Source organism: Camelus ferus, chromosome 15 (assembly GCF_009834535.1).
Source record: "Camelus ferus isolate YT-003-E chromosome 15, BCGSAC_Cfer_1.0, whole genome shotgun sequence".
NCBI lineage: Eukaryota > Metazoa > Chordata > Mammalia > Artiodactyla > Camelidae > Camelus > Camelus ferus.
This window is the reverse complement of record NC_045710.1, coordinates 44,309,195-44,325,630: the sequence shown is the minus strand read 5'-3', so window position 1 is coordinate 44,325,630 and position 16,436 is coordinate 44,309,195. Positions and strand designations below refer to the sequence as shown.

At 38.7% G+C, this 16,436-nt stretch overlaps 1 protein-coding gene across 3 annotated transcripts; it reads right to left on the bottom strand.

Annotated features, from left to right (window-relative positions):
• Positions 1–263: 263 nt before the first annotated feature.
• C15H2orf74 (chromosome 15 C2orf74 homolog) lies at positions 264–16,223 on the bottom strand. 3 transcript variants are annotated; one of them, XM_032497629.1, is made up of 4 exons: positions 15,797–16,223; positions 1,915–2,028; positions 1,598–1,814; positions 264–870 (listed from the first exon to the last, which is right to left on the bottom strand). In XM_032497629.1, exons 1-4 carry the CDS (start codon positions 15,883–15,885, stop codon positions 697–699), a joined length of 594 nt encoding a protein of 197 aa, XP_032353520.1. In that variant the 5' UTR covers positions 15,886–16,223; the 3' UTR covers positions 264–696. The 3 variants fall into 3 exon arrangements, with proteins under 3 accessions (XP_032353520.1, XP_032353521.1, XP_032353522.1); XM_032497630.1 differs by having other exon boundaries at positions 1,658–1,814; XM_032497631.1 differs by having other exon boundaries at positions 15,793–15,856.
• Positions 16,224–16,436: the final 213 nt, after the last annotated feature.

The window sequence follows — 16,436 nt, the reverse complement described above, 5'->3', positions numbered from 1 at the left end:
CTATGTTTTCTGCTTTTTACCTCTCTCATAGCCCCTTACACATTTTACAAATGCTGTACTGGTCTGTACTGTCATAGTCCACACATGAAAAGCAAATTTTAAACTACTGAAATCAAGAAAAGTATCATCTCAGGATTTGCCTAAAGTAACAGGCATTTTGTTGCTGATGGTAGTTGTTTTGGTGTCAATCTTAAAAAGCAGCCATCAGTACAAGAAAGTTTCAGGACTGAGTTCAAAGGGAACTGCGTAGTAGGAGGCCCTAGTCCCAGCTATTGGAAGTTTCCATGATGACAGCGGTAATACTATTTGGTCATAAATGCCTGTGATCAAAGCATCAAGAACCTGTACTGTTGCCAAAGTCCCCCTTGAACATGATTTACCTAAAAGATATCTGCACAAACACAAATAACTTTATTCACATGTTATGACAGTGTTTGAGTAGACAGAGTTTTAAGGACACTTAATACAATTAACTTCTTGAACTCAGATTTGACTTTTTAAAAATCTGTATTCAAGCTCCGGATATTTTACTTACAGAATTTTGCACATAGTCCACTTCTTTCTGCACAAAGGTAAAATACTATCTGAATTTGTTTAATTCCTCATTATTTTGTTGTTTCAACATGATTCTGTACCCCAGTCACTTCACTGTTAGTCTAAGGTTACATTTCTTTCACTCTCAGCGTTTTCTGAGCTTCATTTTCTCTCTTTATGTAATCGAGTATAGCTTCGAGCTACAGGGTTGTCCTTCCCAAGGTCCACAACAATTACCTCCCTAGAAAATGTCACTCCTTTTAAGGGTCTTTTGTGGTTACCAATAGCTGAAGGACTTCCAGTGACAGGGATGGGTGGTTTTTGCAAATAGTCATCCTGCAAGAGAACGGGACAAATGGTCTAAAGTGATCAATTTATGAACGCAACAAGCCCTGCTTTTAAAACTATAGGTTTTATGTACATTTTTAGTGAGAAACAGCAAAGGTATTTCTAAATGACAGAGGAAAGCATGAAAGACCATCATGATCTGATTCAGATTCGTATGGTTACAAAAGCATACGCTGCTCTATTCAAATAGCATTTGGTGATGTGTTATTCTCTCTGTGAAGCAATCAAACCCAAGAGCCACCTGGACCATCATTCTGTCTCCTACTGGTCCTGGGGCATGTCAGTGGTTCTTATTAAGGAGCTCCAAACATGGAGATCAGGAAGGCCCTGCCAATGTTTACATGCTGCTGTAGAAGGAGCCTGGAAATAGAGCAGGTACATGGGGTCTGGTCTTGAGTTCAGCCTTGGTGGGGGAGTAACTTTGAACAATTCATGAGAGAGTTGGATCCCCCTAAGTGATCTCCAAGGTCTCTTCCACCTCTAAGATTTTAGGATTCTGAGTGAAGCAAAGTGAAGGGGAACTATTAAGACAAACACAAATGTAAGAATGAAGATGGGGCATGTGTCCAGGAGTGGCATGTGTAATCTGTTTAATAACATGAACCAACAGGCTAAGAAGATGGTTTAAATGACTGTGGACACTGTACTCCTTTCCAGACAAAAACCTAAGTTACAGACAAGACCACCTTTCATTATACCTAGCCAAGGCATTTACCTCCTCTTCAATCAGACAAATTCTAAGCTGCCCCTTGAGAGTAGAAAAGCCCATCATCACCTCCTGACCGTTTTCTCCAGCAGTCTTGGGCTTTTGCTTCTCTTTTATTTTGTCTTCTTCTTCATCCTCCACATCCTCTCCATTTCCTAAGGGTATGGCCACCACCTCTTTACTCTGTCTCTGGACAAGAATGCCAGGCCTCATGGGTACAGGAGGCCTATAAAATCAATCAGCAAGGTTTTAAAAATTCATGCATCTTAGCCACCATTATCACACACAGAAATGGCATTCTACCACATGCTAAGATACAGACTTACTTTTCTTGGTCTCCTAAATTGTCCACCTCCATATTAGCAGCTGTACAACCTACACCTCCATTAGCATCTGTACAAGGACCTTTCTCTGTCTGTTCATCTTCCCCGTTTTGGGTACTGAAAATAAATAATAAAAAAATTCAGAAAAGGAAGAATGGTCTTAATGTTAAGGCTTGAAATGGAACTTCATTTTTAAACAGGAAATTATCATTTCTAAAACCCTGAAATGGAAAAAACAGATAGCTACAGCATTATTATTTGCTCTATTTTAAATTGTTTTATATTATTTCTAGATACATTTGCTAGTGTGACTTGAAAGCTGATCCCAATTTATCAGCATGGATTTATACCATTTATATAAAAAAACCACCAATAAAAAGAAGATGCAACTGAGGCAAATTAGAAGGATGATGAAGAAAGTGAATGCTGTGGTTTCAAAGCTCATAGGGTAGCTAGGAGACTCGTCCACTCTCACAGTCATAGACTGTCCAAATATACTTTTCCAGCTCAGTTTGAATGTAGTTCTCTTGTTCTTTAAGTTTTCTAGAAACAGAAGAATAAAAGGATGTTTTCAATGTTGTTCTTTTGATGAGCTTCATAAAAGATGCTCTGCTTGTTTTGGTGACGTGGACTCACAATGGTTAATTTCTCTCCATAAATGTGATGGGGGCTGAGGTGGCTAGAGGGGAGACTGAGCTGGGACACGTGGGACTCAGCTCACCTCCCCTCACCCCAAAAACTATGAGAATTCAGAGGAGAGAGAAATTGGAGCAGCTGGAACTGAGCCCAGCTCCCCATTCTTCTCTCTTCAGTGACATCATAGAATCATGGAACCACTGAGTAAGTAGGATCAGAACACCAGCCCAACCCCACCCATCACCTGAAGTCAGGAGAACCATGAAACTCTCTGCTGGGCTGCAGGCTGTCCCCTGGCATCATCCTGGCCACTCTTTGGACAAGGATTTTCTTTCTACATTCCAAATACCATCTTTCTGTTCTTAACCTGAGCCTATCTTACTGTTTCCTTCACAGATCACGAACAATCAGTCCACTTCCTTCTTATAAAATCCCTCTCTACAGTGCTGAGATTAGTAATCAACTAACCCCCTAACGGTGTTCTCTCCAGGCTGACTAGCCTATAGCCTTCAGATCCCACATCATTGGGCCTAATTCCTGGAACACAGAAGAAAACTGGCAGCTCTAGAAGCCACAGCTGAAGTAGTAGGAGTAGAACAAGATGGTTAGAGTAGAGATGACCCCCAGGCCTGACCTAACTTCAGGTGAGTAAGTGATGACCATGACACGGAGCGAGAGAGCAGAGCTAGGATTTTCTGAGGAGTGAAAAAGGGTATAAGGAGTACAGCAGCTGCTGCCAACCATGTCTGAAAAGTCGGAAGGTGAGCCCTGGGGCCTTTGGCTGCAGCAACACTGGCTCTTCTCTAGAAGGGCAGGGACAGTGATTTCTTTATCTTTGGATACTCCACCAAGTCAGAAGCTGAAAATTCCATGCTGAATGAATGAATGTGTGTATGTGCATGTGTGTGCGTGCGTGTGTGTTTGTGTGTGTGCGCGCACAAGCAGAGTTTGTTGGAGGGCTCAGACCAAAGCTGATTTTGCAGAATATGTGAGTATCTGAGCCATTCCTGGCAGAGTTAGCAGAATTTTTGGATGTTTTCTCCAGCTAAGGCTCGGAGCCCGTCTTACCCTCCTTACTCTACACTGCTGCTAGACTGAGATTTTGAGTCTAAATCTTCTCATGTCTCATATACACTAGCAATGCGCAATGGCAATATTTTATATTGATCTACTACCTGGCTACACAGGTCTAGACATATGTAAAAACCCATCAAACTAGTGAACTTCATGCCCTCATCGTACAGATATCATATCTGAATAAAAAGGAAAAGAGAGTCCCATCCCCATGCCTAAATTTAAGCATGTATGGTAAAAAGAGTAATGTGGGACTAGAGTGACTGTTGCTAGTTGTTCCTGTCTCCAAGATTGTCTGCCACACATACACTGAGACAAGGGACCTTTGGCAAGAATACAGTAGTAACAAAAAGTAAGGGCTGATAAAATTGTATCATAAGGGCTTGCTTTCACTGACTGAGGCTTGGGAATCAATATCTTAAATTGTTAGTTATTATAATTTTGAATGTGTATAGTTAATATAATTAGAATATAGTTAATATAATTCTGAAAGTGGAAGGTTATCCAACTTTAGTCTCTAAATCACATTTTGAATTCACTGGACTATAAGCTCTGTGATGACATGGGGTCTTACTCAGAGATAGGGCTCCAGAACCTAACACAGTGTGCCTTGCACACAGAAGGTATGTGTTTAAAAAATTATTTGTGGTGGGACATTACTACTAGTCCTACAGAAATTAAAATATAGCCTAAGAGAGTACTATGAACAATTGTATGATAAAAAATTGAATAACCTAGATGAAATGGAAAAATTCCTAGAAAAAAACCTACCAAAACTGAATCATGAAGAAATAGAAAATCTGAATAGAACTATAATAAGAAAACTGAATCAACAGTAAAAAAAAAGAAAAGAAAAACAAAAAAACTGCCCAACAAAGAAAAGTCCTAGACCAGATGGTTTCACTGGGGAATTCTGTCAAACATTTAAAAAAGAACAAACACCAATCTTTCTCAAACTCATTTAAGAAACTGAAGAAGGAATACTCCCTAAATCATTCTATAAGCACAACATTACCTTGATACCAAAGCCAGGCAAAGATACTAAAAAAAAGAAAACTAAAGACCAATATTTCTTATGAATATTGAGGCAAAAATTTCCAATAAAGTAATAGAAAACTTAATTTATTCGTATTTTTAAAGGATTATACACCATGACCAAGTAGGACTTATTCTTGAAATGCAAGGATAGTTCAACATACAAAAATCATGTAATACAAACTATTAATGGAATGAAGAGGGGAAAATGATCATCTCAATTGATGCAGGAAAGGAATTTGCCAAAATTTAACATCCTTTCATGATAAAACACTAAAAAAAAAAAAAAAAAAAACCTAGGAATAGAAGAAAACTACCCCAACATAATAGAGGCCATGCATTAAAAACCCCACAGTTAACATCATACTCAATGGTGAGAAAATATTTGCAAATCACATATAGGATAATAGATTAATATCCAGAATATATAAAGAACTTCTATAACTCAACAAGAACAAAACAACCCAACAACTCAATTCAAATATAGGCACAGGGCTTGAACAGACATCTCTCCAAAGAAGATATACAAATGATCAACAAATACAAGAAAAGATACTCAACATCACTAATCATTAAGGAGCTAATCAAAATCACAATGAGATACTACCTCACACCCCATTAAGAAGACTATTATTTTTGAAAAAAGGAGGGGGGAAACAGAAAACCAAGTGTTGCTAAGGATGTAAAGAAACTGGAAACCTGGTGCATTGCTGTTGAGAATGTAAAATGGTACAGTCACTGTGGAAAACAGTATAGCAGTTCTTCAAAAAGTTAAACATAGCATTACCATATGATCCAGCAATTCCCACTTCTGGGTATATACACAAATGAAGAAAAGCAGGGACTTTAACAGTACACCCATGTTCACAGCAGCATTCTTCACAATAGCCAAAAGCTAGTAACAACCTAGTATTCATTGACAAGTGAATAGATAAACAAAATGTGGCATATACATACAACGGAATGTTATTCAGCCTTAAAAAGAAATGAAATTCTGATACGTTACACATGGATGAATGGTTGAAGGCATTATGCTAAGTGAAGTAAGCCAGATACAGAAGGATGACACATTATATGAGTCCACTTATATCACATTCTGTAACAGTCAAATTCATAGATGCAGAAAGTATAACAGTAGCTACCAGGTGCTAAGAAAGGGAGAAATGGTGAGTTATTCTATAATGGATACAGAGTTTCAGTTTGGGATGATGAAAAAGTTTTGGAGATGGATAGTGATGATGTTTGCACAACAAAGTGAATATACTTAACGCCACTGGCCTATACATTTAGAAAATGGTTAAAATGGTCAGTTTTGTGTTGTATATATTTTATTACAATTTAAAAAAATTATTTGTGTAACAAAGGAAAGGTAACCCATCTGTAAAGTGGCCTGGTACACAGCAGGCACTGGAAAAACAAGACAACGAGTACATAGAGATCTGTTTCAATCTCCATCCATTTGCTCAGTTTGTTTCCCCACTGTGATTATCCTCCCCCTACCTCAGCCCTTTACCTGTCCCCACCTCTGAATCCTCCAAGACCTAGTTCTTGGACTGCTCTTCCATGATGCCATCACCACCCACTGGGCTTCCTTCCTTCTTGCTTTCTCTCAGCTATCACTTCAACTCAGTAACACACCATGTCACCTACCTGCATCCCAAATCGTTGTCCCATCCAGCTCCAGCCACAGACATGCTGGAAGGTGGCAGATTCTTTCATGTTCTGTGTCATTTCTCACCTCCCACCCCATTTATTCCTTGACCCCTGACTCCCAGAACCCTGAAAATTTCATTCCCTCTTGTTATCAAAACCTCCGTTTTAATCCTTTGTACCAAGAATGCTGATTAAAAACATAAAGTGTTTCCACTCTCAAGGATATTTGTTTATTAACAAGAGCTTAAAGTGAAAGCAAGACAGTTGGGGTAGAATTTCAGGTATCAGCCAGGAGATGGGGAGTTCTCTTTGGAACAAGTGGGGCTTTTCTGGTGCTCCTGGCATCTGCCACATTTGGGTCAGACATCAACTCCTCCTAGGTGAGCAGTTCTGCCCTGCCTCCCCTCTCCTGCTTTCAGTCTCCTTTGGAGTGGTGCCCAGAGGGTGTCAACTCCTGGTGACAGGGTCCACAGCAACTTGTGCTACAGATGGGTCCAGGGTGCATGTGAGTCCCCAACCACCTCCCTAAGGCCTTGATCCATGTGATTGGGTGAGGTCCTCTGACAAGAGCATGATCCCCAAACAGCAGGATCAAGACGAGGACATTCAGAGGACTCACAAGTCACAGCGGCCTGAATTTGGAACCTGGTAATGAGCACAGGACCCAGGTCTGGCTAATCAGAAGAGTCCACAGTTCAGGGGTCAACCTGTGACCTAATCAGCTCAGTTAGTCTCAATGTCAAGACATCTGCAGAAACCACCAGCACAGAAGAGAGCAGGGCTGAGAGGTGTGGAGAGAGACAAGCTACAAATGACTTTGCTTGATCTAACCATGCCTGAAGCCTTGATTTTCAGTGTGGAGTGGCAACTGAGCTTTCAGTTATGTGAGCCAATGCTATTCCTTTTGGGCTTAAACTGGTCTGAGTGGGGTATATGTCTCTTCTGATCCAAGGTTCCTGACCAAAACACAATGTAACCAACATCAGACTGCCTCCCTTTCTGAGCCTTCCAATCTTAACATGAGATTCCTTGATTTCTCACACAACAGTCATTGAGCCATCAATCATGTCCTGACCTTAGTGGACATTAAACAGGTTCCCTTCAGCCTCCAAAGGACAAGTGGAATAAAATGAGTGCCTTTTCTTGTTTATGAAATTAGTGCAGCTTTTTCCTACCACAGCTAGTAGGGCTGCTTGGAGGTCCTATTTTGGATTTTAGAAAGCTAACTGGAAGTGACCAAAACTCATCAACATTGAGCTGTGACATTTAACAGGGCACCTGGGTTGAAATAGTTTTTTCTTCTACATTAATGGCCAAAGTCTATCAGTTTTTACTGGAGGAAGAAAGAAAAAATGATATTAAACAGCAAGATAAATGGATAATATTTCAGTACATACAATGTTCACACAAGAGAAAGATGGTTCTGTTGAGAAGCCTTTGTTATTTATGATTCACAGTTAACCTTTTCATGCAGAAGCCATTTATAACCTCAGGAAGTCATTACAGCTTGATAAGGTTTTTAGAAAATCCATTCATCATCCAGCTGTTTATCACAGAACAAGTAACACTGAGCTGTACGACAGGAAACACTGCCTTGGCAGAGGTGATGACACTTAAGACAGTACTTCTCTCACTAAGGAAACAGGCACCAGTTCCCAAATGCCACAGTTAAGCACAACAGCCTACAAAAATCACTGCAAAAGATTCTGCAAAACTTTATAGGAAGTATCTGTTCATGTGGAACTGAAATATCTTTGAGAAAGAGTGTGTTAGCAGTAGTGTACTTTTATTTTCCTTTCTTTCTTTTTAATGGAGATACTGGGGAATGAACCCCAGACCTTGTGAATGCTAAGCATGCACTCTACCACTGAGCTATACCCTCCCCTTAGAAGCAGTGTACTATTAATATCACATTATAATCACCCAAATTGGGTAAATACATTCCTGGCTTCAACCACGCTAGTCACAACATCCATCTTGGGCCACATTTTAAAGTCCCTTGGTCTTGCAGGCTTCACGAAGATGGAAGAATACGAAGTTGAAGATTCAGCCACCACTGAGCCATCATCCCAGTGGTCCCCTTCGACCCTCTCGTTTGTGAATGACATACCTAGGCTGCAGGCAGAGGAGAATGTCCTTGCCACGTATCTGAGCATCTTCTGCCATGCCCCATGCTACACGGTTAGTAAAGATCAAATTCCAAGGACTTTGAAAAAACAGATCGGTCTCTGATTCAACATCTTCCTGAGATGTCTGGGAAACACGTTAAAGCTGACCTGGTTCATCTGTTCCTGGGAGACTTCCTGACCTAGTGAATCCAACCCAGGGAAGAGGTGATTCATCATTCCAGTCTACCTCAGGGTTTGTATAGGCTGAGTCTTTTGCACTTACATTGTTTTCAAGCCTCCTCCCCATTTCCCAACCCTGTAACAACTCAGAACCTGTAACAATCCCTGGGAACCACTATCAAGAGGCAGATGGGAGACTTCCTCTGATGTTTGAGTTTGGAAGCTCCAGCCTTAGAGGCTGATGGCAGTGGTTTTGTTTTGTTTTTTCCTTTTCATTCAGTTCAGTCTGTAAGCTTTCTGCTTTTATTTCCTTCTAAGCATAATGTGCTCTAATCATCTGTACTGTTATGATTTTATAAATCAATCCACTTTTTTAGTTTTTATTCCTTTTAATCAACCCCTTTGGTTTCAGCATTTCTGAAAAGGATACTAAGGAATTATCTAGGGCAGGGCTTCACTAACCCTCTGTGTTGAAGGAGCAGGTTTTTGTTTTTAATTCCAATCCACGGAGGATGAGTATTTTAGTAAAACAGAATTAACCATACACTTGAATATCACAGCAGTGTAAAATAGTTATCTAAAGTTTCTAGGTATTTACTGTCAATTTTTGCATTTAGTTGCAGACCAGTGACATTTAGGGACCAGCACCATTTCACAGATCACATTTAGAGTAACACTGGTTACCAGTTCCCTCATTTATTTGTTTTAAATGCAATTTTTCATTGTAAAAATGTGTAAAATGCAGAAAAAAGAAAATTAAATCTCTCATAATTCCACTACCTGCAGAGAAAAACTGTTGAAACATACTGGTATTTTATACTATATATACTGGTATATATACTGACATATATGTTATACCTATGGTAATTGCATAACCATCACCACATCTAAATTTAAAGCGTTTTTATCATCTCTAAAAGAAACCCTTTACCCCTTAACAGTCACTCCTTACTCCCTGCTCCCCAGTCCCTGGCAACCACTAATCTATTTTCTGCCTCTTATAGACTTGCCTATTCCTGACATTTCATACAAATGGTATCATACAATATTTGGTCTTTTGTGTTTGGCTTCTTTCAACTTAGCATAATAATTTTAAGATTTATCCCTGTTGTAGCATGAATAGTATTTCATCCCTTTATATTGCTGAATAATACTATATTTTATGAATAGATCAAATTTTGGACATTTGGGTTATTTCCATTCTTAATATTATGAACAATGCTGCCATGAATATTGGCAAGTTTGGTATAAGTTTTTCATAGACATATGTTTTCATTTCTCTTGGGTAAATACCTAGGTGTGAAATTGCTGAGTCATGTGGTAACTCTGTGTTTAGCATTTTGAGAAAACACATATGTATTGTATAGTTTTTTAAGTTGGAACCATTGTGTATATACTTTGGTAAACATCATTTTTACTACAAACATTTCCCAATGTCTTTCAATAATCCTCAAAAAGAAGATTTTTGGCGGCCCATCCCTCTTCAGAGATGGCCCACATTCTGTCTATGGAATGTGTACCTACTTTTAATCTGAGCACCCAACCCCCACACCTCATGGCCTTTCTCTTGCCTTTCAGTGTATCTCTCTGAATAAATCTACCTTCACTCAAAAAAAAAAAAAAGATGATTTTTAATACCTATACATATTTCCATTTTATAGAAGATTTACAATTATTTTCTTATTGTTGGACAATTATCTTTATAAATAGCATCAATGGACATATCTGTACATAAATATGTGAGCACAACTCTGATACTATTAAATCTTTACTTTTATTAAATATTAATCTTTTCTTTTCAAAAGCTTACTGGCTTCTGGCTCTTTTATTTTAAAATCTCATCCATTTTGTGTCATTGTTTTTTGGCTCAAAATATCTTTACATATTGATCTTTTATTTTTATCTCCTATTTATTCCCCCCTTTTTAACCTTATTTCTAATTTCTTAGATTCAGTCTCCTCCCTTTGTTAAGGCAAAAGCAAACCTTTATTACTCTATTTGAATTAAAAGAAACCCTAGATTCACAAAAGTGCCATTTGAGTAATTTAGTTTTTTAGGAACTTGCTTAAACTTGATTAATCACTTTCAACTTTTCTGTTACTTTTTCAAGCTCAAGGTAAAAATGATCATGGTACATCACTGATGATAGTTACTTTCATATTTCACTTCATTCATAATTTTATGTTCTTCTTCTTAAAGAAGTCCCAGATGTAGTATAGCTTCAGGAGCCACAGGACCTGCACCCAGCCCTGTGCAGGGTACATGTATCAGACGCGCTCTGAGAAGTCTCCTTCAACGAGGGGCTGGTTCCTCCCTCCTCCCACCATGGGAGAGGCACACCTGCAGAGTATATTGATAATTCTCTCTCCTCCCTCCAGGACCTTTCACCCCAAACTCTTCAATGGGTGGGCAATTGCTGATACAGGAAGAACCAACCTCTCCTTCCCTTACTTGGGCGTGGGTCCTAAGAGTCTTTGTTACCTCCTATATCATGCTTGACGTTTGGAGTCTCTGCTATAAGTCCAAGTCAGAGCCCCTTTGTAACATCCTATAACACAAGTAAACAAGCATGAATTTCAGATCTTGAGTAATGCCACAAAGAATATAAAGTAACAGAGATTAAGAATGAAGACTACTTTCCATGACCAGGACCTGAATGAGGAGCCACTATGAGAAGATCTGGGAGCAGAGAGAAGAGCTAGTGCAAAGACCCTAAGGAGAAACTGAGCTGGGTGTATTCAAGGGTCCAAAAGAAAGCCAGTACATCTAGCATGTATCATAGGGATAAGCAGTCTGGTTGGAGTCAGGGTCTGGCAGGGGCTAGGTCATAGAGAACTTTGCAAGTTTTACAGAAATTTATTTTTTTCTGAATAATTGGAAGTCATTGGACAGCTTCAGTAGGGATGTGATGTGCTCAGATTTTTTATTTTATTTCTTATTTTCATTACGGTTGCCATTGGAAAGTAGACTGTAGGCAGGAAGGAGAAAAAGCAAGGAAGCTGGAAGCTGTTTGGGGATGATGACTTGGATTAGGTGATCCAGTCAGAACTAACCTGAAACATGCAGGTGCCCTAAACAGGTAAATAATCCAGCACGCCTTCAGTGAGACCCCAGCTGGCTGTTCTCAGGGTTGGTGGCAGTCAAGCCTTCAGATAATATCATAAACCTTGGGATGCCACCTTGACTGCAGCCTTGTGAGAGACTGGAAAGCAGAGGACCCAGTTAAGCTGTGCCCAGAATCCTGACCCACAAAAACAGTGAGATAACACACATGTGTTGTTTTAAGCTGATAAATATTGGGATAATATGTTCACAATAGGTAACTAATGCAGCTCCCGGATGATACTGATGCTCTTGGTCTGAGGACCACAGGCTGAGTAGTCAGAAAGTAAAGGAGAAGAGAAGATCGCTGAAGAAGGGCTAAAGCAGTCAACAAAAGGCACTGAGTCTGTGGTTTGAGAGCATCTCAGCCACTGATGTGTTGCTGTTTGTCTTCCTGGTGCAATTACAACAGCATAAAAGAACCAAACGTTTGTGCACACACGTTTCTTTGCCTGTGCCAGAAGTTGCTAATGGTTTGTAGGTTCTCCCAAGAAAGACAATCATTAGGATAAAGGAGTCAATACAATTTGGTAAACAAATTCTCCAGCAATTTTCTTAGGGTTGGAAAATTATGATTTTCTGTAAAGTTCTTTATTACTGATGATTTCAGATATCTTCACAGATTTGTAACCCTTCACTTTATGTATTAGTTTTTTAAAAACTGTTACTGAATTTAAGAACTTGGAAGAAAAAGTCAAGGTCACTGTTTCTCTCCTTAGAATGTTGTATTAGGTAATCTATCCAATCAGATCTTCCAAGCATGTCACCACATTAAGACAGTGCATTTTATATATATATATTTAAATGTACAGAATTGTTCCTAGCATAGCAGCTCTATTACTGATAGTCAAAAACTGGGGGAAAAAAACAACGTCTAACAACTGGAAAATGAATAAACAAATTGTGGAATTGTCGTACTATGGAATACTATGCAGTAATAAAAAGAATGCACTACTAATATACAGAGCAACACAAACACATTTTAAAAACATCTCATTGAGTGAAACGAGCCAGACACACAACGATACACACTCTATGATTCCATTTATATGAACTACAGAACAGGCAAAATTACAGTCAGAACAGTAGAGACCTCTCAGAAGGGAGTATTAAAAAGAAAGGCTACGATGGAACCTTCTGCTGTAATAGAAACGCCTCACGTGCGGATCTGCATGGAGGCAACATGGATGTATACATATGTAAAATTCACTGGGCTGTATGCTTAAGGTATTTGCATATCACTGTATTTTTTTTAATTAAAAAAGGAGGCAATGGGATAGAAGATCTAGGAAGACATCTGAGCTGGAGGTGTAAATTTGAGATTTTTATGCACAGGAAATATTTAATGTCATAGGTCTGCATGAGATCAATTGGGAAGAGAGTTTAGATAGAGGAGAGATCCCCCAGATTAAGCTCTAGGGAACCAGAGGTTGGGAAAAGGAAAATAAGTCAGCGAAATAGACTGAAATCAAGAAAGAGAGAGAAGGAGCAGGAAAATAAGGGCTCAGAGAAAATGCTTTAAGAAGAATGGAGTGATCACCTGCATGAAATGATACTGAGAGCTAGAGATGAAAGCAGAGAAGTGTTAGTATGAAAGAGACACCCAGCTGTCAAAACAGGCTCTGTCTAATGTAGGACAACTATCCTCCACTTCCAACCCTAACTCTGCTACCAATGACCTCAACACGCAGCCCTTAAATCCTGAGAGCTTCTGATTTAAAGAACAATATTAGCTTTTTTAAAAGTCCACCTGAAAATCAGCTGTAAAATATTTTAAATTTACATCGATAAAGCTCCAAGCCACAGTCTTACTTCCAAAACACAAAAAAAGAACATAAAATTAAGACTTATTTTTTCTTTAAAGAAGTCTTGAAACACTTTTTTTATTTTCAAAAACTTCTGCAGAATAAGCAGAATAACCAATTTTCCTAGAGGACAACTGGAAAAGCTATATAAAATATTTTAAATTATCTGTTTGAAAGCATAGGAGGGCAAATAAGGCCATGAAGAATTATGTGCCAAGATCCAGGAGAAAATGGAGGGATAGAAATCTAGGTAGCTGAGCCCAGTATTGGGGGCTCTGACAGTCTTCCAATTTCCAACGATGCAGGTGAGAAGCTGAAAAGAGCTTCGGACAGACTCATGGGGTTAGGGGAACACGATTCAGGGCAAATCCTCAGGCTTTAGGTTGAGACACAAGGGGTCACAGTCTAAGAATAGGTTGAATAGACAGGCCCTCAAAAGTACTGAAGGCCAATTCTGAATTATCTCAATTTCAGAATGGATTAAGTTGCCCTGAGATTGATAGTGCTCCCAGCCACCTATCAGAAACAAACATGAATTCTCTCTCGAGGAAAAGGGCATTATTTCAGGCTTCAAATTATCTCTATAATTTTTCCATATACAATGACCACATTAAAAAAAAAAAGCCAGGCATACAAGGAGACAAGCTGATATCTTAACAAATCAAGGGAGGAGGGAAAAAACAGACCCAAAGGGGAACCAGCTGGTAGAGTTATCAGACATAGATTTTTAAATAGCAATTCTTAAATATGTTCAAGGAAAAAAAGAAAAAGATGACTTTGGCAGAGCACTGGAAACTATAACAAACAAATAAATGGAAATTCTAGAACTAAAAAATAACATAAATTAAGAATTCAATAAATAAGTTTAATAGCAGATCTGTTAAACAGCACCAAAGAAAAAGCACCATCCATTTAAAAAAATTGATAATTGGACCACATTAAAATTATGACCTTTTGTTTATCAAAATATATTAAAATGAGAAGACAAGCCAAAGAGTGTTCATGTACAAAGGACATATATTCAGAATTTATAAAGAACTCCTGTAAATCAATAAGAAAACGACAACCCAATAGAAAATGGGCTTTTTTATTAAATGGGCATTTCACAGGAGAGGATATCCACACGACTAGTAACTCATGACTAATATCCTTAACTAGGATAAATTAAAAAACATAATTATAACAGACTAAAAGGTTTTGATTAAAAATAAAGCTTTCCTCCATATTTCCAAAGCATGTGAATAACATATATCATAAGTAAATTTTTAAAACTACTTTAAAATTAAAGCAACTAAGATCCTAGAAGAACATACACTTAATCGTTAATAGTAGTAACCTTCAAACGGGAAAATTAGAAGGGGAGATTTTTCATTTTTTATATTACATATTTCTGAATTTTTTTAAAAGTTACTATAATTTAATTTTTCTAATGATTAACATTCATACAGTTCAAAAAGCAATACATTATAATGTATAATTGAGAAGTCTCTCACTGTGCCTCTGTCCTCCCTTCCACCCCGTAAGAAATCATGAGTATTGGTTTCTTGTGTATCTTTCCAGAATTTATGTGGAAATAAGAATCATATAATCTTATTCTCCTTTCCTACACAAAAGGCATACCTTATAAGCTGTTCTGCACCTGGTTTTTTGGTTTTTGTTTTTGTTTTTTATTTAGCAAGATATCCTGGAGATCTTTACATATCAGTATGTAGGGGACTTCCTCATTCTTTCTCACAGTTGCATAATGCTCGATTGTGCATATATACCACTGTTGTAAAAATCAGTTCTCAGTTCTCAGATGGATATTTGGGTAGTTTCCAATCTGTTGCTAATTATAGTCAACAACTTCATACATCATTTCATATGTAAGCAAGTGTTACCTATAGGAAGAACCCCCCAAAGTGCGATAATTGGAACAAAGTGTAAATGCAGCTGTAGTTTTCTAACCACTAAGGTTGCGACCCTTTGCTCTCCCACCTGCACTGTAAGGCAGCCTCTGTTACCTCACATTCTATAGAGTATATCGCCAAACGTTTCAATGTTTGCCAATCTGAGGAGTAAAAAATAGTACCTCAATGTAGTTCTAATTGGCTTTCTCTTAATACAACTGATGCTACACATCTTTTTGTATGTTTAAGGCCTATCTGTAATTATTTTTCTGTGATATCTTTGTTCCCCCAGTCCTTTGCCTATTTTACAGTGAATATTCAATATATATTTGCATTTGGGAAAAAAATGATTCAAGAAGGTAAAAGATGTTAAAATTCCTGTCATAAAAACGAATATACCAGCCTTTCTTCCGCGAGTCTGGAATCCGGCCAAGGCGAGGATCCTCGCAGATTCTCCAACCACGGCGACGGCGCCGGCACCCGACAGCGCATGCTCAGAGGACTCTTTCTGGATTCCCAACATCTGCGTGCGCGTGCTTACCTGCCTCCTAACGGAAAATCTGTTGCGCATGCTCCTTAGCCTGTCCTCCCGGGAGATTTCCCAAGAAGGCGTCTACTGCTCCCCGTTGCTGGCGCTGAGAGCCTCGCCTGGCCCCCTGCTGTTGGAAAATGTCCCGAGGCACCACCCCTGATTTGAAGAAGGAATCCCACTATGTAACAAGACTTCTTCCTGAGGCTTTTAAACAAACTTACATAAGCGGGTATTCAGTAATGCCCCTGTCTAAACAGAGTAAAACGCGTTTTTCGAATTGATGCTTTATATTGAGGAATTTGATTATAAATGACTTTAAAGCGTGTCATGAGTTTAATAGTAAACTGTATACTTTTTAATGTTCCATAGGCTGCGCTAGAGAGAGAGTCGCCTAGAAAGAAAAGCCTGGGGAGAAAATACTTGTGAGGAAAAAGATGCTCTGGCATTTCAAGTTTGGTTGATGAGATGGAGAATTAAACCTTGCCGAAAGACACCATCAACTCCAAAAAGG